At 36.9% G+C, this 27,590-nt stretch overlaps 1 protein-coding gene across 1 annotated transcript in view; it reads left to right on the top strand.

Annotated features, from left to right (window-relative positions):
- Positions 1–26,138, top strand: part of LOC112803590 (uncharacterized) — a 29,606-nt gene extending 3,468 nt beyond the window's left edge. The window contains exons 2-7 of the mRNA XM_025847073.2: positions 22,134–22,465; positions 23,446–23,518; positions 24,032–24,192; positions 24,995–25,084; positions 25,614–25,730; positions 25,873–26,138. Coding sequence (XP_025702858.1) covers positions 22,134–22,465; positions 23,446–23,518; positions 24,032–24,192; positions 24,995–25,084; positions 25,614–25,626 — 669 coding nt within the window. The 3' untranslated portion in view covers positions 25,627–25,730; positions 25,873–26,138. The remainder of the gene's footprint in view (positions 1–22,133; positions 22,466–23,445; positions 23,519–24,031; positions 24,193–24,994; positions 25,085–25,613; positions 25,731–25,872) is intronic.
- The last annotated feature ends 1,452 nt before the right edge of the window (positions 26,139–27,590 follow it).

The raw sequence follows: 27,590 nt of genomic DNA, 5'->3' as shown, positions 1-27,590 counted from the left end.
CCTAGAGGAAGTGGTATCTTTTCTCTAAGATTCAAAACTAAAACTAAAACTAAAACTAGTGAATGTGAATCTGTGCGTTGAGTCTCTGCTGTCCCTTGGCTCTAGTCTGTGTTCCTGGGCCAAAAACTGGGTCAAAAAGAGGCCCAAAAATCGCCCCCGGCGAATTCTGATCTACAGCACGTGACGGCCTTCCATGCGTACACGTCATCCACGCGTGCGTGTCGATGTGCATTCCTCTAATCACGCGCACGCGTACTGTGCGCGGGTGCTCGCTACTTTGTTTCGTAACCACGCGTACGCGTTCTTTGCCCGTGCGCATCGTTGCTCGCCCTTGATATCTTTAATTCCTTATCTTCCTTCCTCCTTTACATGCTTTTTTTCCATCCTCTATGCCATTCCTGCCTTGTAATCTCTGAAAACACTGAACACACACATCATGGCATCGAATGGAAATAAGAGAGGATTTAAGAAATAGTCAGTTAAAGGCCAAACAAGCATGTTTTCAATCATAGCATCACTTGGGAAGGAAAATGTAGAACCATGCATTTCATATGAATAAGTGTATAAGAGATTGATAAAATCCACTCTACTTAGCACAGGATAAACCATAAAATAGTGGTTTATCAATCTCTCCACACTTAAACATTAGCATGTCCTCATGCTAAGCTCAATGGGATCAAAAGAATGAATGGGGGAAAAACAGGACTCATGCAATGCAACCTATGTATATGAATGCAACTACATGCTAAGATATTTCTACCTACTTGGTTAAAAGTAAACAAGTTCTTCAAGACAAACATGAATCAGATTCCACTAATTCAAATCACACAACAAAAGACAAGTAAACTTTTAAGAAGATAGCTCATGAAAGCCAGGAACATAGAGTCAGGCATTGAACCCTCAATGGAAGTGTATATGCACTCTAATCACTTAGGTGTCTAGGGTTAATCCACTCTAGTCTCCTCTACTCATGCTTTCTAAACTTTGCTCTTTCATCTAACCAATCAACAAATATCTAGTATACAAATGCAAACATCATGAGGTGTTTTCAAGGTTGTAATGGGGCTAAGGTAAGGGTGAGGATATATGTATGGCCAAGTGAGCTATAATTTGAATCTTTGACTAACATAAGTTCTCACCTAACACACACATACACTCTATATAATTCTAAATCTATGCCTAGCTTCCCATAATCTCACTTTTGTATATTTCACATACTCATGTAACAACTTTTCTTTAATTTCATCACATATCCATTAATTTTTTTGTTGCACTTAACATTGGGGTAATTTTTGTCCCCTATTTATTTATTCTTTCTCTCTTTTTTTTAAATAGACAAATATAATAGATCAATGCCTATGGTTTTTGTATAATTTCACATAAGTAGTACCCAAATTCTCAAAATTTGTCAATAGAAACAAAACATATTCTCACCAACCCAAGTTCCCACATTTCCCCACACTTAACTGACACACAATCTATATCCCAAGCTAGCCAAAGATTCAGTTGGGGTAATTACTTATTTTTTTGCTTAAGGATAGTGATGTGGTAATATAAAGAACAACTGGGGATTAAAAAGGCTCAAAGTGGCAAACAAAGGCAGATGAAATGGTAGGCTATTTGGGATAAGTGAGCTAATAACAAATGATGGCTTCAGTCATATGTATGCATAAATATACACTAAACAATGGACATATAGAATGGAACAAAGCAAAGAGTGCAATCATAGAGAAGCAAACACACAAGAATAAGAATTATGGTTAAATAATGTAACCATATAATTAAGCTCAAAATCTCACAAGTTGTGTGTTCTTAGCTATAAAACATGTTCCAAATCACAATCATCAAGCAAGCTTAACACAAATTTTTAATTTGAATGAGTGAAATACAATAAAATAGTGTCTTGAAAAGAAGCTCGTTACTTCAACCAAGTAGAACATACATGCAAGCAATTATTATCATGCAATCTATCCTATCTAACAAAAGAAAAATAACATATTATTGTTAAGAGAGAGAGATTACCTCCGGAAGTCAGGTACTAACCTCCCCACACTTAAGGCTTGGCACGGTCCTCCGTGCCATTAGTAAGGAGTAAGGTGGGACTGGTAGCATCACCTCCACTGTGGGGCTCGACAAAGCTCTCAGTGCTAGTAACTGAAGTGGAGTGCGGGGTATCATTCTCTTCTGGAGGTGGGTGAGTACTAACAATGAGCTCCTTCAGATAGGTGTATTGGCACTTGTCGCATCATTCGCTCCATCTGCCGGTCTTGCCTGGCTAACCTCTGAAGGATCTGAAGGAACATCTGAGTAGTGGATGGTGTAGGAGGTGTGGGTGATGGCGGGGTGGAAGGAGGAGGAGTGTCTAAATATGGGACTAGATGTCGGTTGGCAGAGGGTACTAAGGGCCTGATATACTTCCCATTCGAGACATACTGATCAGCCCTTGGGACCATGGTTCTGGTGTCCCCAGCCCTATAGGAAACTCGAGCTGCAGAGACAAGATCCGAAACCAGTGCGGGAAAAGGTAGGTTGCCCACAATTTGCACGTGTCCCATGGCCTGCTGGATGTGTCTGGGTAAGTTGATGGGCTGCTCTGTAAGAATGCACCAGATGAGAATAGCTGATAGGCGAAATTGTGATCATCAACAATGGCGCCAATAAACTTGGTGCTCTCAAACGTGAATCACATTTTGTCACAACTCCGCACAACTAACCATCAAGTGCACTGGATCATCCAAGTAATACCTTACGTGAGTAACGGTCGAATCCCACGGAGATTGTTGGTATGAAGCAACCTATGGTCGTTTTGTAAATATCAGTTAGGCGGATAATAAATGGTTATGGAGTTTTCGAATAATGATAATAAATAAACAGAAAATAAAGATAGAAATACTTATGTAGATCGTTGGTAAGAATTTCAGATAAGTATATGGAGATGCTATGTTCCTTTTGGATCTCTGCAACATACTGCTTTCTTACTTTCAATCATTCTTACTCCTTTCCATGGCAAGTTGTATGTAGGGCATCACCGTTGTCAATGGCTACATCCCATCCTCACAGTGAAAAAGGTCCAAATGCTCTGTCACGGCACGACTAATCATCTGTCGGTTCTCGATCATGTTGGAATAGAATCCATTGATTCTTTTGCGTTTGTCATCACACCCAACAATCGCGAGTTCGAAGCTCGTCACAGTCATTCAATCCCAGAATCCTACTCGGAACACCACACACAAAGTTTAGACTTTCCGGATTCTCATGAATGCCGCCATCAATTCTAGCTTCTACCACGAAGACTCTGATCTCACGGAATGGAAGGCTCGGTTGTCAGGCGAGGGCAACCATGCGTCGTGCATCATGAATCCAAGAGATACACACTCTAGCTCTCGCTTGTAGAACGGAAGTGGTTGTCAGGCACGCGTTCATAAGGATGGATGATGATGAGTGTCACGGATCATCACATCCATCAAGTTGAAGTATGAATGGTATCTTAGAACAGGAATAAATTGAATTGAATAGAAAATAGTAGTAATTGCATTAAAACTCGAGGTACAGCAGAGCTCCACACCCTTAATCTATGGTGTGTAGAAACTCCACCATTGAAAATACATAAGTAATGGTCCAGGCATGGCCAAATGGCCAGCCCCCATGAATGATCAATAGTCTCCTAAGATGAATAATGGAATAAAACCGAGACCAAAGATGTAACGTGGTCAAAAGATGACTAATACAATAGTAAAAAGTCCTATTTATACTAGACTAGCTACTAGGATTTACAGAAGTAAGTAATTGATGCAGAAATCCACTTCTGGGGCCCACTTGGTGTGTGCTTGGGCTGAGCTTGAGCTTTACACGTGCAGAGGCTTCTCTTGGAGTTGAACGCCAAGTTGTAACGTGTTTTTGGCGTTCAACTATGGTTCATGACATGTTTCTGGCGTTTGGCTCCAGAATGCAGCATGGAGTATTGTAGCTCCAGAAAATCCATTTCGAGTGCATGGAGGTCAGAATCCAATAGCATCAGCAGTCCTTTGTCAGCTTGAATCAGATTTTTGCTTAGGTCCCTTAATTTCAGCTAGAAAATACCTGAAATCACAGAAAAACACAAACTCATAGTAAAGTCCAGAAATGTGAATTTAGCATAAAAACTAATGAAAACATCCCTAAAAGTAACTAGATCATACTAAAAACTACCTAAAAATAATGCCAAAAAGCGTATAAATTATCCACTCATCACAACACCAAACTTAAATTGTTGCTTGTCCCCAAGCAACTGAAAATCAAATAGAATAAAAGGAAGAGAACATACTATAAATCCAAAAATATCAAAAAATATTAATTCTAATTAGATGAGCGGGACTTGTAGCTTTTTGCTTCTCAACAGTTTTGGCATCTCCCTTTTTCCTTTGAAGTTCAGAATGATTGGCTTCTATAAGAACTCAGAGTTCAGATAGTGTTAATTGATTCTCTTAGTTAATTATGTTAATTTTTGAACACAACTACTTTTATGAGTCTTGACCGTGGCCTGACGTTAGGATTTTTGCCAGTAAAGAATGTCATAAAAACAGTCGCCTTGTAGATATAGTCTCTAAACCGATAGAAATCCCTTCGTACAAACGTTTTGGGTGTCACAAGTAACAAACCCCTTTTTAAAATTGATAACCGAGTATTGAACCTCGGGTCGTCTTCTCAAGGAATTGCAGGGAGGTATGTTCTTATTATCGGCTATGAAGATTATGAATTGGGGGTTTTGAGAATTTGGGCAACGGGGACAAGCATATTTTCAAAGCAATAAAAATAAATAAATAACTGTAAAATAAACTCTTGGCAAGGTATGTGAACTGGATTTTTCTCCCACTCTGTTAACCTCTAACTATGAAGGTAAGTTAAGTGGATGAATTCCAATTTTAAATTAACAATGAGTTTGATAACTCAAGAGTCACCAATTAATCAACCACAGCCAAGAATGTAAAAAGCAAAATTAAAATTATAAATATCTGAAATATCTTCAATTCATTCAAAGCAGTAAAATCTAACATGGAAAATATTCATAAGCCAATTGGGCAACAGGAAAATCCAAATTATTTATATCAATAAAAGACAGCAATCATCAATCTGAAATATCTCAAATAACAATAATTAAGAAAATTAATCTAAACATGGAACATTGAAAATAAATAAAAATAAAGAACCTGGGATTGAGAGTCACTCCTAAAACTAAGAGAAGTCCTAATCCTAAGAGAGAGAGAGGAGATTACCTCTCTCTAAAACTACATCTAAAACATAAAAAGTGAATTCTAAAAAGCATGATTATGAATGGTTGCATTCCCCCACTTTATAACCTCTGGTCTATGCTTTCTGAACTTGGATTTAGGCCAAAAAGGGGTTTAGAACTCGCTGGGGCGTGTTCTGTAATTTTCTGGTGCGTGGCCTCTATCACGCGTCCGCGTGGGTCACGCGGTCGCGTCATTTGGAGCTTTTCCTTGCCACGCGGTCGCGTCAGTCATGCGACCGCGTCATGTGCGTTTTGCTTAAGGTGTGCGGTCGCGTCAGTCATGCGGCCGCGTCGCTGAATCTTCGCTTCTGGCATGCGATTGCGTCGTCCATGTGATCGCGTGAACACCAGTTTCCAAAAAGCTCCGTTTTGCTTTCTCCTTCCATTTTTGTATGTTTCCTTTTCCATCCTCTAAGTCATTCTGCCTTAGAAAATCTGAAACTAATCAACACACTAATCACGGCATCGAATGGAAATAAAGGTAATTAAAATAATTAATTTTTAAAGCTTAGGAAAGTAAAACCATGCAATTAATGTGAATAAGTAGGTGAGGGATTATATAAATCACTCAAATTAAGCACAAAAGAACTCATGAAATATGGGTTTATCAACCTCCCCACACTTAAACACTAGCATGTCCTCATGCTAAATCCAAGGTAAATAATTAAGGTTAAAGTGAAGGAATGCAATGAAACCTAAATTAAATGCAACTAAATGCAAAAAAATGTTTTTACCTACTTGGTTAAAAATAAATAAGTTCTTCAAGACAAATATGAACTGGATTTCACTAATTCAAATCACAAAATACAATACAAATAACTTGCAAGAAGAAGATAGCTCATGAAAGCAGGGAACATAGAATTGAGCACTGAACCCTTGGTAGTGTATATCATTCTAACTTTCAAGTGTCTAGGATCAATTCTCTCAATTCTCTACTAATCTTGCTTTCTATAGCTTGTTCTTCATCTAACAATCAACAAAAATTTAATGCACCAATACACAAATCAAGAGGTCTTTTAAGGGTTGTAATGGGGCTAGGGTCAAGGTAGGATTGTATTTGGCCAAGTGGACTAAAATTTGAATCCTTAATTAACATAAACTTTCCACCTAACTTAAGACAATCCATTTAATTAAAATACAAAATCTATCTTCCCATTAACTGTGCTTCTCACATGTTTATGCATTCCAAGTTTTGAGTACAGCTCATATGCATTGATTTCACTATTTATTTTGGGGCATTTTGTCCCCTTTTATTAATTGCTCTTTTCTTTTTTCTTTTTATTTTTATTTTTTTCTTTTTATTTTTTTTCAATGCATATGATTAAAGTATTGAATGCAATAACATGTGCTCAACCATTATTTTGCACATTTTCACTAAAATATACAACACCCAATTATTCAAACCAAATGTTTCGAAACCCACTTTCCCACACTTAAATCATAAGCATTCTCATTAGTCTAAGCTAACCAAGGATTCAAATTAAGGACATTATTGTTTTTTGCTTAGAGTTAATGATGTGCTAAAATGAAGAACAAATAGGTAAAATAGGGTCAAATTGGTTTGCAAGGGATAATGGAGGGTTAAGGCTATATGGGTATGTAAGCTCAATGAAACAAGGCCTCAATCATATAAATGCATGCATACATTAAACAATGGAAATATAGAATTAAGCAAGACAAAGATCACAATTTTAGAGAGAAAAATACACACTAAAACAAAATTTTGGTTGATAAAATGCAACCAACTCAAATAGGTTCAAAATCTCACAGGTTTTGTGTGTTCGAACTCTAATCCATGTTCCAAAATAATATTTCTTCAAACAAGTGTAACATTAAATTTTATTCAAATTAGTGAAATGCTCTAAAAGGTTTCTTGAAAAAGAAAATATTACTTTAACCAAGTGGTAAAATATGCACAAAAATCAAACAAACATGCAAATGCAACAATGAACAAACAAATAAAATAAAATATTGGTGTTGAGTCAAGAAGTAACTAACCCATGGAGATCGGTATCGACCTCCCCACACTTAAAGATTGCACCGTCCTCGGTGCATGCTAAGATGTGCAAGTGGATGGGTGGTTTCAACTGATGCTTTTCTCTATAGATTGTGCAGATTGACTTGCCGGTCTCCCCATGTAAACGTCTTCTGGTTCTCTTCCTGGTGGCCATCCTGAAAGAAAAGGGGGAGAAGAATAACCCAGAAATAAAGATAGGAAAATAAATACAGTATGGGTGGGTTAATGCCAAATAATAAGGGTCTCAATCACATAGTAGCTACAACATGCAAGTGAGAAGATAATAGAAGCCATGGCATACCAGTGGTGCAAAAAAATTGCAACAATGGGGAAGAGGGTGTGGGTAATGCGAAATAGTGTAAGTACATATCAATGCAAAAGGAATATCAGTATTATAAAAATTAGCATTGATTTATGACTAATAATACCCAATTATAATAAAACAAGTCATGAAGCACCAAGATAATACCAGAAAAGATATAACAGTTGAATAAGAACATGTGACACCAATGGTAAATTAATAAATTTAGGAAAGAAAAGAAAAATATGCACAAAATTAAAATGCAATGAATGAAATATTCAAATAAAATAAAAAAAAAGATAAGAAGAATGAGAAGGGAAAGAAGGGAAGAGGAAGGAAATAAGAAAGGAAAAGAAGAATTAGGATTTGGAGGAGAGAAAGATAAGATATGTGGCAATTTTAGGGTCAGCTGTGCGGCGCATGCGACGCGGCCGCGTAGGGCACGCGTTCGCGTGGATGCGCGTTAAGTATGGGCACGCGATCGCGTGACCCATGTTATGCTTCTGGCGTGAGTGCAGCCTCGCGCCAGCACAACTTTCTGTTCAAATAAATTTATTTGCCAAAATTAGGGTGACGCGATCGCGTGGGGCACGCGATCGTGTGAGTGCTTCAGAAGATGGGTGACGCGGCCACGTTGGACACGCGGTCACGTGATAAGGATTGTGCTTCCAGCACCAATCCAGCATCACTCTCGCACAATATTTCATTGTACACCCTTTTACTTCGAAAACCCAGGGCATGCGGCCGCGTGGGGCACGCAGTCGCGTGGGAGGCCATACTTCCCATTCGACGCGGACGCGTCAGCGACGCGGTCGCGTGGGTCGATATGTGCCGTTAGCACGCCTCCAGCCACGCTCCAGCGTGACTCTCTGTTCACTTTTATTTTTCCTTTCTCTCCAAGCGACGCGGACGCGTCGCTGATGTGATCGCGTCGCGTAGCGAAATTTTTTTTTATAACTGAAAAATGCAGAATGCAGAATGCAATGCTTAATGTGAATGAGATGCAAAATTCCAGGTTCAATATAATAAATAAAATAAAATTCAAAAACAAATAAAACTAAATAAAAATGAAAAAGGACGATCATACCATGGTGGGTTGTCTCCCACCTAGCACTTTTAGTTAAAGTCCTTAAGTTGGAAATTTGATGAGCTTCCTGTCATGGTGGCTTATGCTTGTACTGATCCAGGAATCTCCACCAGTGTTTGTGATTCCAGTAACCTCCGGGGTCCCAAACTAGGCATGTAAAGCCCTTACGAAGCTTCAAATAGATTCTTAGGCTCCCGGGGTGACAAATGTCAGAACAGATTCTAGGATCCCAAACTTTACCTTTACACCCGTTTTTGTCTTGATCTGCATTTTTCTAGCCGGGTGAAAGGTGATCTGAATTCTCACTGCAGCGACCAAACAGCTTCCTAGACCCATTCAGTTGAGCTCTATACCAACCTTTGCGTCTAAACTTAAAGCTTCCAACCATAATGAACCTTGCAGGACAATTCCTACCACTGACCATCTTCCTTTTACTCTTAATGCCACAAAGAGCTCTAAGTTGACCATCCGTCTCCAGTAGCCCATATTCAAGTGGGATTAGAAAGCTATGGGATATGAATTTTACCCACTTGAATATTGTGAAGGATGATGGCGACTTAGGGGGAGGTATTTTTAATGAAATTGCAAGCTCCACTCCCTTGTGCTCTTCTCTGATAATTACCACCTCTTTGCAAACTTCTTCAATTTCAACCTCTTCCTCTTGGTAGCTCTCTTTCAATTCAATCTCATTTTCATTGCTTTCTAGGGGCATGGGAGGTTGTGCTTCTTCTTCTTGAATCTCCATTTCTTGATCAACTTCTTCCAAATCTTCAACTGTAATATACATTGGAAGTTGTACACCCTCCTCAGCATCAATTTCAACCGTCTTGGAAGGAGGCTCGATGTCTTGACTTTCCCATGGAGGTTCTGCATCTCCTAAGTCTTCAACCACTTCTTCTTCTTCTTGAACAATGACAGCTTCTTCTACTTGTTCTAGTACGAATTCATTCTCTATCTTGTTCACTGGGGTTTCTGGTATCTCCTTCATGATACGCTCTTCACTAGACTGTCCACATGGGGCTGTGGCTGATCCTTGTGTATTTAAGCGTCTAGAAGCCCATTGAATTAATACTTGCCCCAGTTTTTGAGTGGTTGCCTGAAATTGATCCATTGTTTCCTTGAGACGATCCTTTGCCTATTGATGCACTCGGTTTTCATAAGTAGGATCATAATGCTCTTGGATTGATGGATATGGAGATGGTGAATATTGAAGTGGTGGTTCTTGTGAGTAATTGGGTTGGAATTGGGGTGGTTCTATATATGGTTCATATGGCTCATAAGGTGGTTGGTATGGTGGTTGAGGGTTAGGGTCATATGGAGGTGAATGGCAGAAAGGGGCTTGTGAGTGTGGTGGTCCAAAGTTATGTTGAGGAAAGGGTTCATAGGCATATGGTGGTGGTTGTTGATAGTCCATTGGAGGTAGTTGTTGCCATGAGGGTTGATCAAATCCTTGTGGCTCCTCCCATCTTTGATTGTTCCAACCTTGATGCCTATTCTCATTGTAATTTCTTCTTCCTGCAACATTATTGTAACCAGACCCATAGCCAAAGGGGTGAGAGTTCATAGTAGTGAGACAAAATAAAAATAAAAAAAAATCAATAAAAAGAATGTCATAAAAACAGTCGTGTTGTAGATATAGTCTCTAAACCGACAGAAATCCCTTTGTACAAACGTTTTGGGTGTCACAAGTAACAAACCCCTTTTTAAAATTGATAACCGAGTATTGAACCTCAGGTTGTCTTCTCAAGGAATTGCAGGGAGGTATGTTCTTATTATCGGCTATGAAGAATGTAAATTGGGGGTTTTGAGAATTTGGGCAATGGGCACAAGCATATTTTCAAAGCAATAAAAATAAATAAATAACTATAAAATAAACTCTTGGCAAGGTATGTGAACTGGAGGTCCTATCCTAGTTATCCTTATCAATTGTAATGAGAATTGGATTTTTCTCCCACTTTGTTAACCTCTAACTATGAAGGTAAGTTAAGTGGACGAATTCCAATTTTCAATTAACAATGAGTTTGATAACTCAAGAGTCACCAATTAATCAACCACAGCCAAGAATGTAAAAAGCTAAATTAAAATTATAAATATCTGAAATATCTTCAATTCATTCAAAGCAGTAAAATCTAACATGGAAAATATTCATAAGCCAATTGGGCAACAGGAAAATCCAAATTAGTTATATCAATAAAAGACAGTAATCATCAATCTGAAATATCTCAAATAACATTAATTAAGAAAATTAATCTAAACATGGAACATTGAAAATAAATAAAAATAAAGAACCTGGGATTGAGAGTCACTCCTAAAACTAAGAGAGGTCATAATCCTAAGAGAGAGAGAGGAGAGAACCTCTCTCTCTAAAACTACATCTAAAACATAAAAAGTGAATTCTAAAAAGCATAATTATGAATGGATGCATTCCCCCACATTATAACCTCTGGTCTATGCTTTCTGGACTTGGATTTGGGCCAAAAAGGGGTTTAGAACTCGCTGGGGCGTGTTCTGTAATTTTCTGGTGTGTGGCCTCTATCACGCGTCCGCGTGGGTCACGCGGTCGCGTCATTCGGAGCTTTTCCTTGCCACGCGATCGTGTCAGTCATGCGACCGCGTCATGTGCGTTCTGCTTAAGGTGCGCGGTCGCGTCAGTCATGCGGCCGCGTCACTAAATCTTCGCTTCTGGCACGCGATTGCGTCGTCCATGCGATTGCGTGAACACGAGTTTCTAAAAAGCACCGTTTTGCTTTCTCCTTCCATTTTTGTATGTTTCCTTTTCCATCCTCTAAGTCATTATGCCTTAGAAAATCTGAAACTACTCAACACACTAATCACGGCATCGAATGGAAATAAAGGAAATTAAAATAATTAATTTTTAAAGCTTAGGAAACATGTTTTTCACAATACGACATAATAAGGAAGGGAAAGTAAAACCATGCAATTAATGTGAATAAGTAGGTGAGGGATTATATAAATCACTCAAATTAAGCACAAAAGAACACATGAAATATGGGTTTATCATGGCCCTAAGCACTTTGTTTTCTAGTATTACCACCAGATACATAAATGCCACAGACACATGATTGGGTGAACCTTTTCAGATTGTGACTCAGCTTTGCTAGAGTCCCCAGTTATAGGTGTCCAGAGCTCTTAAGCACACTCTTTTTGCTTTGGATCATGACTTTAACCACTCAGTCTCAAGCTTTTCACTTGGACCTTCATGCCACAAGCACATGGTTAGGGATAGTTTGATTTAGCCGCTTAGGCCTGGATTTTATTTCCTTCCGCCCTCGTATCCATTGATGCTCAAAGGCTTGGATCCTTTTTACCCTTGCCTTTTGGTTTTAAGGGCTATTGGCTTTTTCTGCTTGCTTTTTCTTTTCCTTTCTAATTTTTTTTGCCACTTTTTTTTCGCAAGCCTTTTGCTTTTTCACTGCTTTTTCTTGCTTCAAGAATCAATTTTATGATTTTTTAGATAATCAATAACATTTCTCTTTTTCATCATTCTTTAAAGAGCCAACAATTTTAACATTCATAAATAACAAGATCAAAAATATGCACTGTTCAAGCATTCATTCAGCAAACAAAAAGTATTGTCACCACATCAATATAATTAAACTAAATTCAAGGATAAATTCGAAACTCATGTACTTCTTGTTCTTTTGTATTAAAAACATTTTTCATTTAAGAGAGGTGAAGGATTCATGGACTTATCCATAGCCTTAAGACATAGTTGCTAAATACTAATGATCATGTAATGAAGACACAAACATAGATAAACATGAAGCATAAAAATCGAAAAACAGATAAATAAGAACAAGAAAGTTAAGGAATGAGTCCACCTTAGTGAGGGTGGCGTCCTCCTCTTGCAGAACCAATGGTGCTCTTTAAGCTCCTCTATGTCTCTTCCTTGCTTTTGTTGCTTGATCCCTAGTGATTTTGGTGCTCCTATCCTTAGTTACTCCCAATAGTTGTGTGGAGGAAAATTTATCCCTGGAGGCATCTCAGAGATTTCTTGATGAGGGAATTCCTCATGCTCTCTTGATGTGTTGATAAATACTCTACTACTGAGCTATGGAACTTTGAGATGAATCTCTCCATCTCCCATGACTCAGAGGTATAAGCAAATGCCTTCTCTTTCCTCTTTCTAGAGGTTTCTCTGGCCTTAGGTGCCATCAATGGTTATGGAAAAACAAAAAAGCTATGCTTTTACCACACCAAACTTAAAATGTTGCTCGTCCTCGAGTAAAAGAAGAAAGAATAGAAGAAGAAGAAGAAGAAGAAGAAGAAGAAGAAGAAGAAGAAGAAGAAGAAGAAGAAGAAGAAGAAGAAGAAGAAGAAGATATGGGGGAGAGGGAGAGATGTGTGTGTTTTGGCCATTTAGGGTGGGTTTGGGTGGGAAAGAGATTTTGAATTTGAAGGTAGGTGGGGTTTATGGGGAAGAGTGGATGGATGTGATTGGTGAAGAAGAGAGAAGGTGAATTGAGGTAGGTGGGGATCCTGTGGGGTCCACAGATCCTGAGGTGATCCTGTGGGGTCCACAAATCCTAAGGTGTCAAGGATTTACATCTCTGCACCAATGAGGCGTGTAAAATGCCCTCTGCATGCAATCCTGGCGTTTAACGCTAGACTGATGCTTGTTTCTGGCGTTAAACGCCAGTTCTATGCTTGTTCTAGGCGTTCAATGCCAGTCTGTAGCATGTTTCTGGCGTTGAACGCCAGCTCTCCTCAGTGTGCAATCCTGGCGTTTAAACGCTAGATTGCTACATGTTTCTGGCGTTCAACGCCAGATCCATGCTCTGTTCTGGCGTTGAACGCCAGCCAGATGCTCCTTACTGGCGTTTAAACGCCAGTGAGCCCTTCCTCCAGGGTGTGATGTTTCTTCTGCTATTTTTTATTCTGTTTTTAATTTTAGTATTTGTTTTGTGACTCACATGATCATAAACCTAAGAAAACATAAAAGAACAATAAAATAAAAGATAGAATTAGATAAATAAAAATTGGGTTGCCTCCCAATAAGCGCTCCTTTAATGTCACTAGCTTGACAGTGGGCTCTCATGGAGCCTCACAGGTGATCAGGTCAATGTTGTAGACTCCCAACACCAAACTTAGAGTTTGGATGTGGGGATTCAACACCAAACTTAGAGTTTGGTTATGGCCTCCCAACACCAAACTTAGAGTTTGATTGTGGGGGCTTTGTTTGACTCCGTTTTGAGAGAAGCTTATCGTGTCTCTTTTTCATGTTTACAGAAGGATAACCTTGGGTCTTAAACAGAAGGTAGTCCCCATTCAATTGAAGGACTAATTCTCCTCTATTAACATCTATCACAGCTTCTGTTGTGGCTAGGAAAGGTCTTCCAAGGATGATGCATTCATCCTCCTCCTTTATAGTGTCTAAGATTATCAAATCAGCAGGGATGTAAAGGCCCTCAACCTTTACTAACACGTCCTCTACTAATCCATAAGCTTGTCTTACTAACTTGTCTGCCATTTGTAACGAGAATATGGCAGGCTGTACCTCAATGATCCCCAGCTTTTCCGTTACAAAGAGTGGCATAAGATTTATGCCTGACCCTAGGTCACACAGAGCCTTGTCAAAGGTCATGGTGCCTATGGTACATGGTATTAAGAATTTACCAGGATCTTGTCTCTTTTGAGGTAAAGTTTGCTGAACCCATGTATCTAGTTCACTAATGAGCAAGGGAGGTTCACCTTCCCAAGTCTCATTACCAAACAACTTGGCATTCAGCTTCATGATGGCTCAAAGATATTGAGCAACTTGCTCTCCAGTTACATCTTCATCCTCTTCAGAGGAAGAATAGTTTTCAGAGCTCATGAATGGCAGAAGGAGGTTCAATGGAATCTCTATGGTCTCTATATGACTTTCAGATCCCTTTGGGTCCTCAATAGGGAACTCCTTCTTGCTTGAGAGACGTCCCATGAGGTCTTCCTCATTGGGATTCACGTCCTCTCCTTCCTCTCTAGGTTCAGCCATGTTGACTATGTCAATGGCCTTGCACTCTCTTTTTGGATTCTCTTCAGTATTACCTGGGAGTGTACTAGGAGGAGTTTCTATGACTTTCTTACTCAGCTGGCCTACTTGTGCCTCCAAATTTCTAATGGAGGACCTTGTTTCACTCATGAAACTTAAAGTGGCCTTAGACAGATCAGAGACTATGTTTGCTAAGTTAGAGGTGCTCTGCTCAGACTTTTCTGTCTGTTGCCGAGAAGATGATGGAAAAGGCTTGCTATTGCTGAGCCTATTTCTTCCACCACTATTAAAGCCTTGTTGAGACTTTTGAGGATCCTTCCATGAGAAATTTGGATGATTTAATTATAGGTGTTTCCATAAGGTTCACCCATGTAATTTACCTCTGCCATTGTAGGGTTCTCAGGATCATAAGCTTCTTCCTCTTTAATACTATTGGATGCATTTTGCCATCCATTCAGACTTTGAGAAATCATGTTGACTTGCTAAGTCAACACTTTATTCTGAGCCAATATGGCATTCAGAGCATCAATTTCAAGAACACCCTTCTGATAAACCCCAATTTGACGGTTTATCTTGTATTGAATTTAGAGTATTTTGTAGACCTTTTTCTCACATTTAACCAACGAATTACCATGGTTTTGTATATTCTCCTTTATTTGTGTTTAAGAGTAAAAACATGCTTTTTGGGTCTTAAAATAGATAAATCTAATTCACCTTGATTCTATTAGATGCCTTGATATGTTTGTTAAGTGATTTAAGGTTTAGTAGCCAAAGATTGGATCAAGGGAATGAAGAAAGAAAGCATGAAAAGTTGGAAAACTCATGAAGAAATGAAAGAACTGGAAAGCTGTCAAGCTGACCTCTTCACACTTAAACGACCATAACATGAGCTACAGAGGTCCAAATGATGCGGTTCTAGTTGCGTTGGACAGCTAACATCCGGGGCTTCGAAACGATATAAGATTTGCCATATTTGCATCGCGCACGCGCACGGTACGCAGACACGCCGATGGTGGCACATGACCCACTTAATGCAACTCGTGGCCAACAAATTTAGAAGCCTTGTGGGCCCAATCCAACTCATTTTTGATGCTATTTAAACCAAGGATTGAAGAGGAATCAACATACTTGTCATCATTAGTCATAGTTTAGTTTGAGAAGTAGTTAGAAGTATTTTTTAGAGAGAGAAACTCTCACTTCTCTCTAGAATTAAAATTAGGAATTAGGATTAAATTAGGATCTCATAGTTCAAGGTTAAATTCAAGTCTCCTTCTACTTCTACCTCCAATTGGTGATTGCTACACTTTGGTACTTCTTTCTATCCCTATTCTCTTATTGTAATTTCTCTTATTTTGTTTCTAGGTTTTGTAATTGAGATACTCGTGTCCTTTTATTTTCTTTCAATAATGCAATTTGAGGTAATTCATGATAATTGTGATTTCCTTGATTGTTGTTGTTAATTCTTTGTATTCAATTGTTGTTATAATTCAATCTTGTTGTGATTTACCATACTTTTCTTTTGCACCTTCCAAGTGTTTGATGAAATTTTTGGGAGAATGTTAGAGTAGAATTTTTGTTCATGGCTTGAGAAAGTAATTTAGGATTTCTTGAGTTGCTAGTGTCCAATTGATTGATAGTTGATAGCCATTGACTCTAGCCTTCATTAAGCCAATTAGTGGAAAGCTAGGATTTATGGACTTGGATTGAAGTTACTCACTTGACTTTCCTTTGCTATTTGATTAAAGGATGACTAAGTGGGATTAATCCTTGCAACTACCATACTTGTGGCTAGTGATAATGATGAAGACCCTTGACAACCAAACCTTGCCAAGACCATTTTGTTAATAAAATTTCATTACCATTTGCTATTCATTTTTCTCATCTAAAATCCCAAAATAAATAAATCCATAACCAATAACAAGAACACTACCATGCAAGTCCTTTGAGAGACGACCCGAGGTTTAAATACTTCGGTTATTAATTTTAAAGGTTTGCACTTAGTGACAACCAAATTTTTGTATGAAAGGATTTGTGTTGGTTTAGAAACTATACTTACAACAAGATTTTATTTGTGAAATTTTAAACCGTCAAAAATCCATTCATCACCTTCCTCTGAGGCGTCCCATTATTCATGGAATTCCTCTCAGAAGTGTACATGAATTGGTTATTTACAACCATTTCAATAAGTTCCTGAGCTTCTGCAGCTGTCTTCTTTAGGTGAATGGATCCACCTGCAGAATGGTCCAGTGACATCTTAGAGAACTCAGACAGACCATGATAGAATATATCTATCATGGTCCATTCTCAAAACATGTCAGAAGGACACCTTTTGGTCATCTGCTTGTATCTTTCCCAAGCTTCATAGAGGGATTCACCATCTTTTTGCTTGAAGGTCTGAACATCCACTCTAAGCGTGCTCAGCTTCTGAGGAGGAAAGAACTTAACCAAGAAGGCCGTGACCAGCTTATCCCAAGAGTCTACGCTATCCTTAGGTTGTGAGTCCAACCATGTTCTAGCTCTGTCTCTTACAGCAAAAGGGAAAAACATGAGCCTGTAGACTTCAGGATCTACTCCATTAGTCTTAACAGCCTCACAGATCTGCAAGAACTCAGTTAAAAACTGGTAGGGAACTTCTGATGGAAGTCCATGAAACTTGCAGTTCTTGTTGTATTAGAACAACTAGTTGAGGTTTCAGCTCAAAATTGTTTGCTCCAATGGCAGGAATTGAGATGCTTTTTCCATCAAACTTGGAAGTAGGTGTCACCAAGCATCCTCCTTGCATTATTGTTGTTGGGTTCGGCTTCCATCTCCTTTTCTTGTTCGAAAATCTCAATAAGGTTGTCTCTGGATTGTTGTAATTTAGCTTCTCTTAGTTTCCTCTTCAGAGTCCTTACAGGTTTAGGGTCAGCTTCAATAAGAATGCCTTTTTCCTTGTTCCTGCTCATATGAAAGAGAAGAGAATGGAAAAGGAAGAGGAATCCTCTATGCCACAGTATAGAGATTCCTTTATGTTAGTAGAAGAAGAAAGGGAATAAGAGTGAAGAAGAATGAATAATCCAAACACAAGGGTGAGGATAGGAGCAGAGATTTGAGATGGAGAGAAGTGTTAGTTAATGAATAAATAAATAGAATAAGATGAGAGAGAGAAGTTTTCGAAAATAATTTTTGAAAAGAAGTTAATGATTTTCGAAGATTAAAGGTGAAATAAAATTAAAATTAAAATTTGAAACAATTAGTTAATTAAGAAAATTTCGAAAAAGAGGGAAGTGATTTTCGAAAATTAGAGAGGGAAAATTAGTTAGGTGGTTTTGAAAAATATAAGGAACAAATAGAAAGTTAATTAGTTAGTTGAAAAAGATATTAAAATCAATTTTGAAAAGATAAGAAGATAAGAAGTTAGATAAGATATTTTGAAATCAAATTTTTGAAAAAGATATGATTTAAAAAGATATGATAAAAAAGATATGATTAAAAAGATATGGTTGAAAAAGATTTAAATTTTAAAATTAAAATTAATTACTTGACTAACAAGAAACTAAAAGATATGATTCTAGAATTTAAAGATTGAACCTTTCTTAACAAGAAAGTAACAAACTTCAAATTTTTTAATCAATCACATTAATTGTTAGTAAAGTTTCAATTTTGAGATAAAGGTAAGAAAAAGATTTTAAAAATCTCTTTTAAAAAAAATCGAAAATAATAGAAAAAAATGAAAAAGATTTGATTTTTGAAAAAGCTTTGAAAAGATAAGATTTTTACAATTGAAAATTTGACTTGACTTATAAGAAATAACTAAGTTTTAAAAATTTTTGACTAAGTCAACTCAAATTTTAGAAAATTATGAGAAAAATAAGGAAAAGATATTTTTTTGATTTTTTTTAATTTAATGATGAGAGAGAAAAATATAAAAATGACCCAAAAAAATGAAAATTTTGGATCAAAACACATGATGCATGCAAGAACACTATGAATGTCAAGATGAACACCAAGAACACTTTGAAGATCATGATGAACATCAGGTACATTTTTGAAAAAAATTTTATGCAAAGAAAACATGCAAGACACCAAACTTAGAAATCTTTAATGCTTAGACAATATGAATGCAAAGATGCACATGAAAAATAATAAAAGACACGAAACAAGAAAATATCAAGATCAAACAAGAAGACTTACCAAGAACAACTTGAAGATCATGAAGAACACCATGAATGAATTTTCAAAAAATGCAAGAAAAAGATAAACATGCAATTGACACCAAACTTAAAACAAGACACAAGACTCAAACAAGAAACATAAAATATTTTTGATTTTTATGATTTTATTGATTTTTTTTTTGGATTTTCTTTTGATTTTTTCGAAAAACATATAGGAAAAAGAAAATAAGAAATTCAAAATTTTTAATAAGAATTCCAGAAATCTTTCAATATTGGCCTAAAGCTCCAATCCAAGGGTTGGACATGGCTTAATAGCCAGCTAGTTTTAGGATGGCATTACATGCATTGAGGTGATTAGTTGAAGTCTCATTCCAAAAGGATTTGGATATGGCTTTAAAGCCAGCTAGGATTCAACATGCTTCATGAAACTCTAGAATCCATTCTTAAAAATTATGAAGCCATAGAATGATTTATTTTTAATTAAAAAAATTTTTTATTTTTTTTTTCGAAAACAAGAAATTTTTTTTTTGAAAATTTTTTTAAAACAAAACAAAATGAAAATTACCTAATCTGAGCAACAAGATGAACCGTCAGTTGTCCAAACTCGAACAATCCCCGACAACGGCGCCAAAAACTTGATAGGCAAAATTGTGATGATCAACCATGGCGCCAATAAACTTGGTGCTCTCAAACGTGAATCACACTTTGTCATAACTCCGCACAACTAACCAGCAAGTGCACTGGGTCGTCCAAGTAATACCTTACGTGAGTAAGGGTCGAATCCCACGGAGATTGTTGGTATGAAGCAAGCTATGGTCGTCTTGTAAATCTCAGTTAGGCGGATAATAAATGGTTATGGAGTTTTCGAATAATGATAATAAATAAACAGAAACCTTGACTAGGAGAAGATTAAGAAGATATTTTATATAATTAAAATAAAAAACCTTGACTAGGAGAAGATTAAACGGAAGTTCTATCCTTGTTGGATGTTCCCAAGAGCAATAGAAAGAGGCTGTTGTTTTTACTTAGTTAACCTTTACCGAATAAAGGAAAGTCAAGTAATTGAGCCAACTCTGATTCACAAGTCCTAATCCTCTCCCTTGGGAAGGATTAGCGTTAGTGACTAGAGAGTCAGACACCAACTCCCAATTACAAATTAACTTTTGAGTATTTCAACTCAAGGGTCTCCTATTAATCAACTCCAAAGTCAAGTTGAGAACCTACTCCATTGACATGGATGCCATTTTTGCATACATGTAAAGGGAGTACAAAGAAGACATGGTAATTAAACTTAATTGAAAATAATCAACAAATAATGAAATTAATTGAAAAAATATCCTTGCATTAATAAATTCCAAAATCGAAGGTATTCGTATGTAACTCTAGTCAAAATAAATGGGAAATAAAAGAGTAAGCAAATAGAAAACAAACTATAATGATAGTAACTTCAACGGAGGTAGTAACTCTTCTCAATATCCAATCCAAAAGCATAAAACTAGAAAATCTACGAATCTATGAATGTGAAGAATCCTAGAGGAAGTGGTATCTTTTCTCTAAGATTAAAAACTAAAACTAAAACTAGTGAATGTGACTCTGTGTGTTGAGTCTCTGCTGTCCCCTGGCTCTAGTCTGTGTTCCTGGGCCAAAAATTGGGTCAAAAAGAGGCCTAGAAATCACCCCCGGCAAATTCTGATCTGTAGCACGTGACGGCCTTCCACGCGTACGCGTCATCAACGCATGCGTGTCGATGTGCATTCCTCTAATCACGCGTATGTGTACTGTGCGCGGGCGCGTCGCTGCTTTATTTCCTAACCATGCATACGCATTCTTTGCTCGTGCGCGTCGTTGCTCTCCCTTGATATCTTTAATTCCTTATCTTCCTTCTTCCATTACATGCTTCTTTTCCATCCTCTATGCCATTCCTGCCCTGTAATCTCTGAAAACACTGAACACACACATCATGGCATCGAATGGAAATAAAAGGGGATTTAAGAAATAGTCAGTTAAAGGCCAAACAAGCATGTTTTCAATCATAGCATCACTTGGGAACGTAAATGTAAAACCATGCATTTCATATCAATAAGTGTACAAGAGATTGATAAAATCCACTCTACTTAGCACAGGATAAACCATAAAATAGTGATTTATCAGGACACGCTTTTAAAAGCGTGGCCTAAGGTTCCAAAGTGTGCTCAAATTTCACGGTGTGCCCCAAAGTTCCTCTTTTTTCTTTTTGAGCTTATTTGTGCTTTTTTTGTTTCTTTTTCTACTTATTTCCTACAAAATTTATAAAATCAAAAGATCAAAGAAATATACTATTTAAGCACAAAAATACTCAATAATTAAGCATCAATCATTAATTTCTTGTGTGAAAAAGCATAGAAAAACACATCATGATGCGCAGTCATCATGAGGGACATCAATACTTCTGGGCTTCAAAGGATAGTGAGATTTTGAACCTGTTCATAATCATAATGTCATTAACCCCACTCAGTAATCAGACATGAGCTTAAATGAACAATCAAGCATTGGGTAAGTTTCTACTTCTCAGTCTTACATTATTTTTAGTTGCTTGAGGACAAGCAACAATTCAAGTGTGGTGTTGTGATGCGTGAGAATCTTTACCCTATTTTCGTCGTATTCTCTAGTTAAATTTAGTTAGAATTTATTGAGTTTAATTATATTTTAGTGTTAAAATCCTCTTTGGATGCTACTTTGAGGTGTTTTGGTATTTTTATTATATTAGGTGAAATTCGGGCCAATTTGGCAGAATTTTGTGCAAAAAAAGAGGAAGAAAGTTAATGCTATCAACCTTGACCTCCTTGCACTCCAATGAGCATAACGTGAGCTGTAGAAGTCCAATTGATGCCATTCTAACGGCGTTGGAAAGAAAATATTTAGAGCTTTCCAACAATATATAATACACTACAAGAAAAATACCCATTCAGCCACACTTTTTTTAAGCTACATTTGAAAAGCGTAGCCTATTCTAGGAATAGGCTACGCTTTTCTCCGTGTTGCCCTTTTATAAGAGAAAAAGATACACAATTGTGGCATCATTTAAAAAGTGTAGCCTTAGGTATTATAGAAATCACTTATAAAGCGTAGCCGTAGGTTGATATTTATAGATTCACTTTTTGTATCAAAGAAGACGCTTTTAGAGGGTAGCCTATTTGTTGAGTTTTGGGTGCGTTTTAAAAGTGATGCCTAATGTATCTAAAGCCAAAAACTTGACACTTGTGAATTTTTTTCCTCTGAAATTTTTCCCGTAAGCACACACGCACACTCACCACCCACTTAGTGAAATTTTTAGTCATTCCCTCCAAAGCTCATCATCACTTTTCAGAGAAGATCAAAACCCTTTCAGAGAATCCTTTCAGAGAAGAAATTTTTACCCAAACCTCCAAAGCACGAAGAAAACCCTCACCATCGTAAAGATCGAAACCCGCTGTCTCACTATCGTCGCATCCCAGTCACCACTCACCCCCCACTCACCAGTCACCGCCACACACGACTCACCACTCACCACTCACCACTGACCGTCGCTCCTCTTCACCTTCCTGCTCTGATCGTCGCTGTGCCGCCCATACCATCTTCGATCGCCGCACTTCTCGTCGTCCTCTCTGTGCTCGCGGCGTCGATTAGGTATGTATTAATTTTCATTAGATTCTGAAGTTTGAGGGGTTTAGGGTTCCAATTTTAGAAACCAATTTTCGCTCGGTAATCACAAACACAACAACTATGCTCTTATGTATTTCTTGTATTTCAATTAGAATGTTGAAATTTGAGAGTAACTAAGTTGATGCATGAGCCAGATACGCCATTTTTGAACTGAAATCCTACTTGTTATTACATCAAACAATATTTACTGTGATGTCTATATTGATGCTTTACATTGTTCTGGTTTCTAGCTAATATTGTCTACTCCTAACGATTATACTTATTTTTCTAGCTATTTTTCATCCAATCTATAAACAAAACTCAATAAATTATAGTGTTGGTGTGGTGAGATCACACACAGAAATTGGTACTAGCTGCACGATCACCCATTTTCAAAGCCCAAATTTGTGGTCCTGTGAAAGATCAGAATACTGATTGTATAAACACTGGCTACAACTTTAGCACTAGCAGAGCAGCATCATTGTTTTCAGCTGAAAGCATTCTATCTCAAGTTTATTGCAACCTCCGAAAACCTCAGAGGTGTGTTTTTTCTTCCATGGATTTTAAAATGTTTATTTATTTTTTAGGTGACATTTTGATTGATATGTATTTAGTTAATTAGATTCGAGTAATTTGTTTGGTGTTTTGTTCACGGCATCTGAGGCAGCTAGTTTTGGAATCAGTTAGTGACACTTACTGTGTTCCCTTCTCTTCCCTTAAATTGCAATTGCCTTCTGGTTCTGTTAAAAATAACTTATTCCAAAAAATGAGTGTGGCCCAATATTGTGCCTAACATAATAAGACACCTTATACAATAGTAATCTAAATGACTTACATTGAACATTGTTTGTGTTTAAAAGTAGAACCAGTAACTTATTATTTATAAAAGCTACTATCTTCCTGATATATTTATGTGTTTCTTTAACTGAATATTTGTGGATTAGTGTCTGACTCTGGTCATGCAGGATTTCTAAGGCTATAATAAATGAGTATTTAGAGAAGATTGATGCCATTGCATCCAAACTACTTAACTTTGAGGTGTGTATTTCTAATCTCTTATTTTTACTTCAAGGAGATAATTAGAATGAAAAAATCTTGGATGCTACCTATAAAGTTACTTTTTTTTGTTCCAACAAAAGATGGAAATTCAAACTATATGAAGATGGAATTTGCGCATTTGAATTTTTGATAAAGAAAGGATTCTCATTTTCACTTTGGTTCTAATTTCTAAATTTCTGAAAAATTAACTATGCTCTATAATTACTACCCACTCAGCTAAATAAACACCAAGAGCTTTTTTGAACAATGGCAAAAATAAAAATATATAGTATGTGAAAAGTGTATATAAAAATTTCATTGCTTGAATTTCATCACTTGGTTGGAATGAATCATAAGGCAGAAAAATGGGCTCCTTTTGATTTGTTTACCATTCTTCTGTATATCCTATTTTATCTTGCAAAATACTTTTACTTAAATCTGATAATAAAATTTATTGATTAAATATCTATATTTTTTATTTTAAAAAACTCCCTCCTACTGCTCTTCTTCAAGCTGTGTCACCGCCATCGAATCTGGTCCAGCCGCCGTCCCCACTCCCACTGCTCCAGCACCGTCGCAGCTTGTCTATCGTCAGGTTGCTTCGCCTCTATTCCATGGCCGTTGCTATTCCATTTCTGTCTCCTGTGCCCCATTGCTCTCTCTCCCTCATCTCGGTTTGAGTTCTGGCCCGCATCTGAGTTTGAATTCCGCTTGTTATTATTTTTTTCTTGTTTTTATTTTGTTATTGTGATTTAATTGTTGGTGTTGTTGCCGTGTAACTTTTAATTGCTCCTGTTGGTGTTGTGAATCTGAATAACAAGAATGATGACATATTGATTCTAAATCTGAATAGTATTGATTAAGAGAAAAGGAATAATTAGAGGACATGTACTGAAAATTTTATGTTAAATCTGAATAATATTGATTCTTTCTTCCTTTATTAGAATTTGCTTTTTGATTTTACATTTTGCTTTTTGATTTTGCATATTGCTTCATCAGGGTTTGTTGATTTTGTTATATTTTGCTGATTGAATTCATATAATTGCCATAGTTTCCCCTCAGCTAGTTTAGGTACTTAGCATTATATCTTTTTTGACTGCTCAATTATAATAAGTTCATGTGAAATGAAGACGTTCAAAAAGTGCAATGAATTAATTTTTTCATATTCACTACAAGAAAACAGGATTATCTTTGTGCTTTTGTGTCTTAATTGTGATTGGACTATGTGTCTTGATCAAATTGTTGAGGATTGTTTCCTCCAGATTTAGGTGCTCCAATTGAATATCTATAGTTTTTGTTTCATGATTTGTTGGTTTGTTTGTGAATATTTGAAATTTGGAATGCTCTGCCTGGGTTGATATTGTTGCTGATTTTGAACCTAAACTTTGGATTTTGTTGTTGCATTTTCATTTGAATTTCTGGATATATTATAATCAATTCATATATACAAAATCCACCAATATCATGGTTTTGCAGATTGACGAAAAGCTTCTTCAAGAAGTGGTTAATATGGGATTTGACAGAAATTAATTGGTTGAATCTTTATGCAAAAGGATCCAAAATGAGGTCTGTGCCCTTCATTCTCTCCTTTCGTGACTTCTTGATTGTCTCTTATTACTATCTATATATTTCTGGGTACTGTGGCAAACTACTTGTTATTGGATAACTGGTTCCATGTTTCTAGTGGCTATCTTGGAGCTGAGTTTCAAGAGACTATGGTTGACTCTTTACCTTAGATAGTTGACTCTTTTAAGTCTTAATGGATCTAATAATATCTCTTCCTCTGCTCAATATCTCCCACTTATTTATTTATTTTCATGTGGTTTTGTTGTTACCATGTTTGGTTAATGTGAGTGTTGAGCTGAAAAAGAGTAATGTCTGTGTTCTTTTAGCAATTGACTAATGTTGTTGGGACCCTTTATTTTTAATGTTTTCCTTTAATTTTTCAATATGAAGTGAATGACCCTTTTGCCTTGTGAACATGGAGGTTACTAAGGAAGAGCTTCATGCAAAAATGAGAGAAAAAAGTTTCCAACTTTAGTCTGAAAAAAACCATGCAAAGTTTTCAACATGTTTGTGTTTTGTTTTGTGGCAGATGGGGCTGGTGATGATTTGTTTAAAGAGCTATGGAGGCTGTGTGTAGGGCCATTAATGGATGTTCCTTGTGTTCAAGACAGAGTTTTCTATTTCCCTCATGGGTCACATTGAATTGGTATGATATACACTTCTTTACCTTGTTTCTGATTTTGTTTGTGAATTTCATTTTTTTCCATTTTTGTGCTATGTATGCTTTCAAATTTAAGCCTTAAGGGGTTTAATAAGTGTTATATAATTTTAATTTTTTTCTTTTGTAGTTGCCAGAACCTACAGAACAAGATTTGAGGCAGATGAAGAACCATAAATCTCCCAAATACGATCTTCCGTCGAACAAGATATTTAACAAACAAGATTTTTTTCTCTTCTATCAGAAGGTTAATAATTTTTATTAGAAGATACTTATGTAGGATACAATATTTTGGTTTTTTATAGTTCATTAGTAATAAATTTTAAGTGGTCTAATGTATATTTTGATGTAGGTATGTTTAATTTAGTGTGAGATGTATGAATACTCATTTATGATCATCCCAATATTTTTAGTTCATTATAAATATATTTTGTTAAAGGATAATTTTTATTATTTAAAGAATATTGTATGGTATTATTATGTATTTATTTTTATTTTATAATTTTTGACTAATTTAATTAAAAAAATAGGATTATAGATAAAATCATATTACTAAATATTAGGTTTTAGAAAATAATAAAAAAAACAATGAGGGACCTAAGGCTACACTTATATACAGTAGCTATAGTATACAAAAAAAAAGGGATCTAAGGCTACGCTTATAAAAAGTAGCTATGGTATACAATGTGGCTACACTTTACAAGTGATGCAGTAGCGTTGAAAAGCGTAGCCTATTCTGGAAAAATAAAAGCTGAAAAGCGTAGCCTTTGGTCCTGGACAGCATCACTTAAAAAGCATAGTCTATTCCCAAACGCTAAAAGCGTAGCCCTTGGTGCAGAAAAGCGTAGCCTTTGAGAATAGGCAACGGCCGAATAGGAATCACCCTAAAAAGCGTAGCCGTAGCCCAAAAAGCGTAGCCGTAGCCTAAGGCATCATTTTTTTCACTTTTCGCTACACTTTTCAAGTGTACCTGAATGGGTGTTTTTCTTGTAGTGATAGTTTATACTTTTTTTCTAGAATCACTACCTTAAGGGGCACCTGGCATTTAGCACCTAGGAAGACAGAACCGAATGGGAACTCACTGCCAATTCTGTGTGGTAAATGCCAATTCTGGTTCCGAATGCCAGAAGTGTGGGTCAATGATGAGCGGATAATTTGTACACTTTTTGGCATTGTTTTTAGTATGTTTTTAGTATGATATAGTTAGTTTTTAGTATATTTTTATTAGTTTTTAGTTAAAATTCACTTTTCTGGACTTTACTATGAGTTTGTGTGTTTTTCTGTGATTTCAGGTATTTTCTGGCAGAAATTGAGGGACCTGAGCAAAAATCTGATTCAGAGACTGAAAAGGACTGCAGATGCTGTTGGATTCTGACCTCCCTGCACTCGAAGTAGATTTTCTGGAGCTACAGAAGCCCAATTGGCGCGCTCTCAACGGCGTTGGAAAGTAGACATCCTGGGCTTTTCAGCAATATATGATAGTCCATACTTTGCCCAAGATTTGATGGCCCAAACCGGCGTTCAAAGTCACCCTCAGAAATCCCAGCGTTAAACGCTGGAACTGGCACCAAAATGGGAGTTAAACGCCCAAACTGACATAAAAGCTGGCGTTTAACTCCAAGAGAAGTCTCTGCATAAAAATGCTTCATTGCTCAGCCCAAGCACACACCAAGTGGGCCCGGAAGTGGATTTTTATGTCATTTACTCATTTCTGTAAACCTTAGGCTACTAGTTTTCTATAAGTAGGACCTTTTACTATTGTATTGAGACATCGAGTGGTAGCCATCTTCATTTTGATGCTATCTTAGATCATTGGGAGGCTGGCCATTCGGCCATGCCTAGACCTTG

The sequence above is a fragment of the Arachis hypogaea genome, chromosome 5 (genome assembly GCF_003086295.3).
Source record: "Arachis hypogaea cultivar Tifrunner chromosome 5, arahy.Tifrunner.gnm2.J5K5, whole genome shotgun sequence".
NCBI lineage: Eukaryota > Viridiplantae > Streptophyta > Magnoliopsida > Fabales > Fabaceae > Arachis > Arachis hypogaea.
This window is presented reverse-complemented; position numbering and strand designations above follow the sequence as displayed.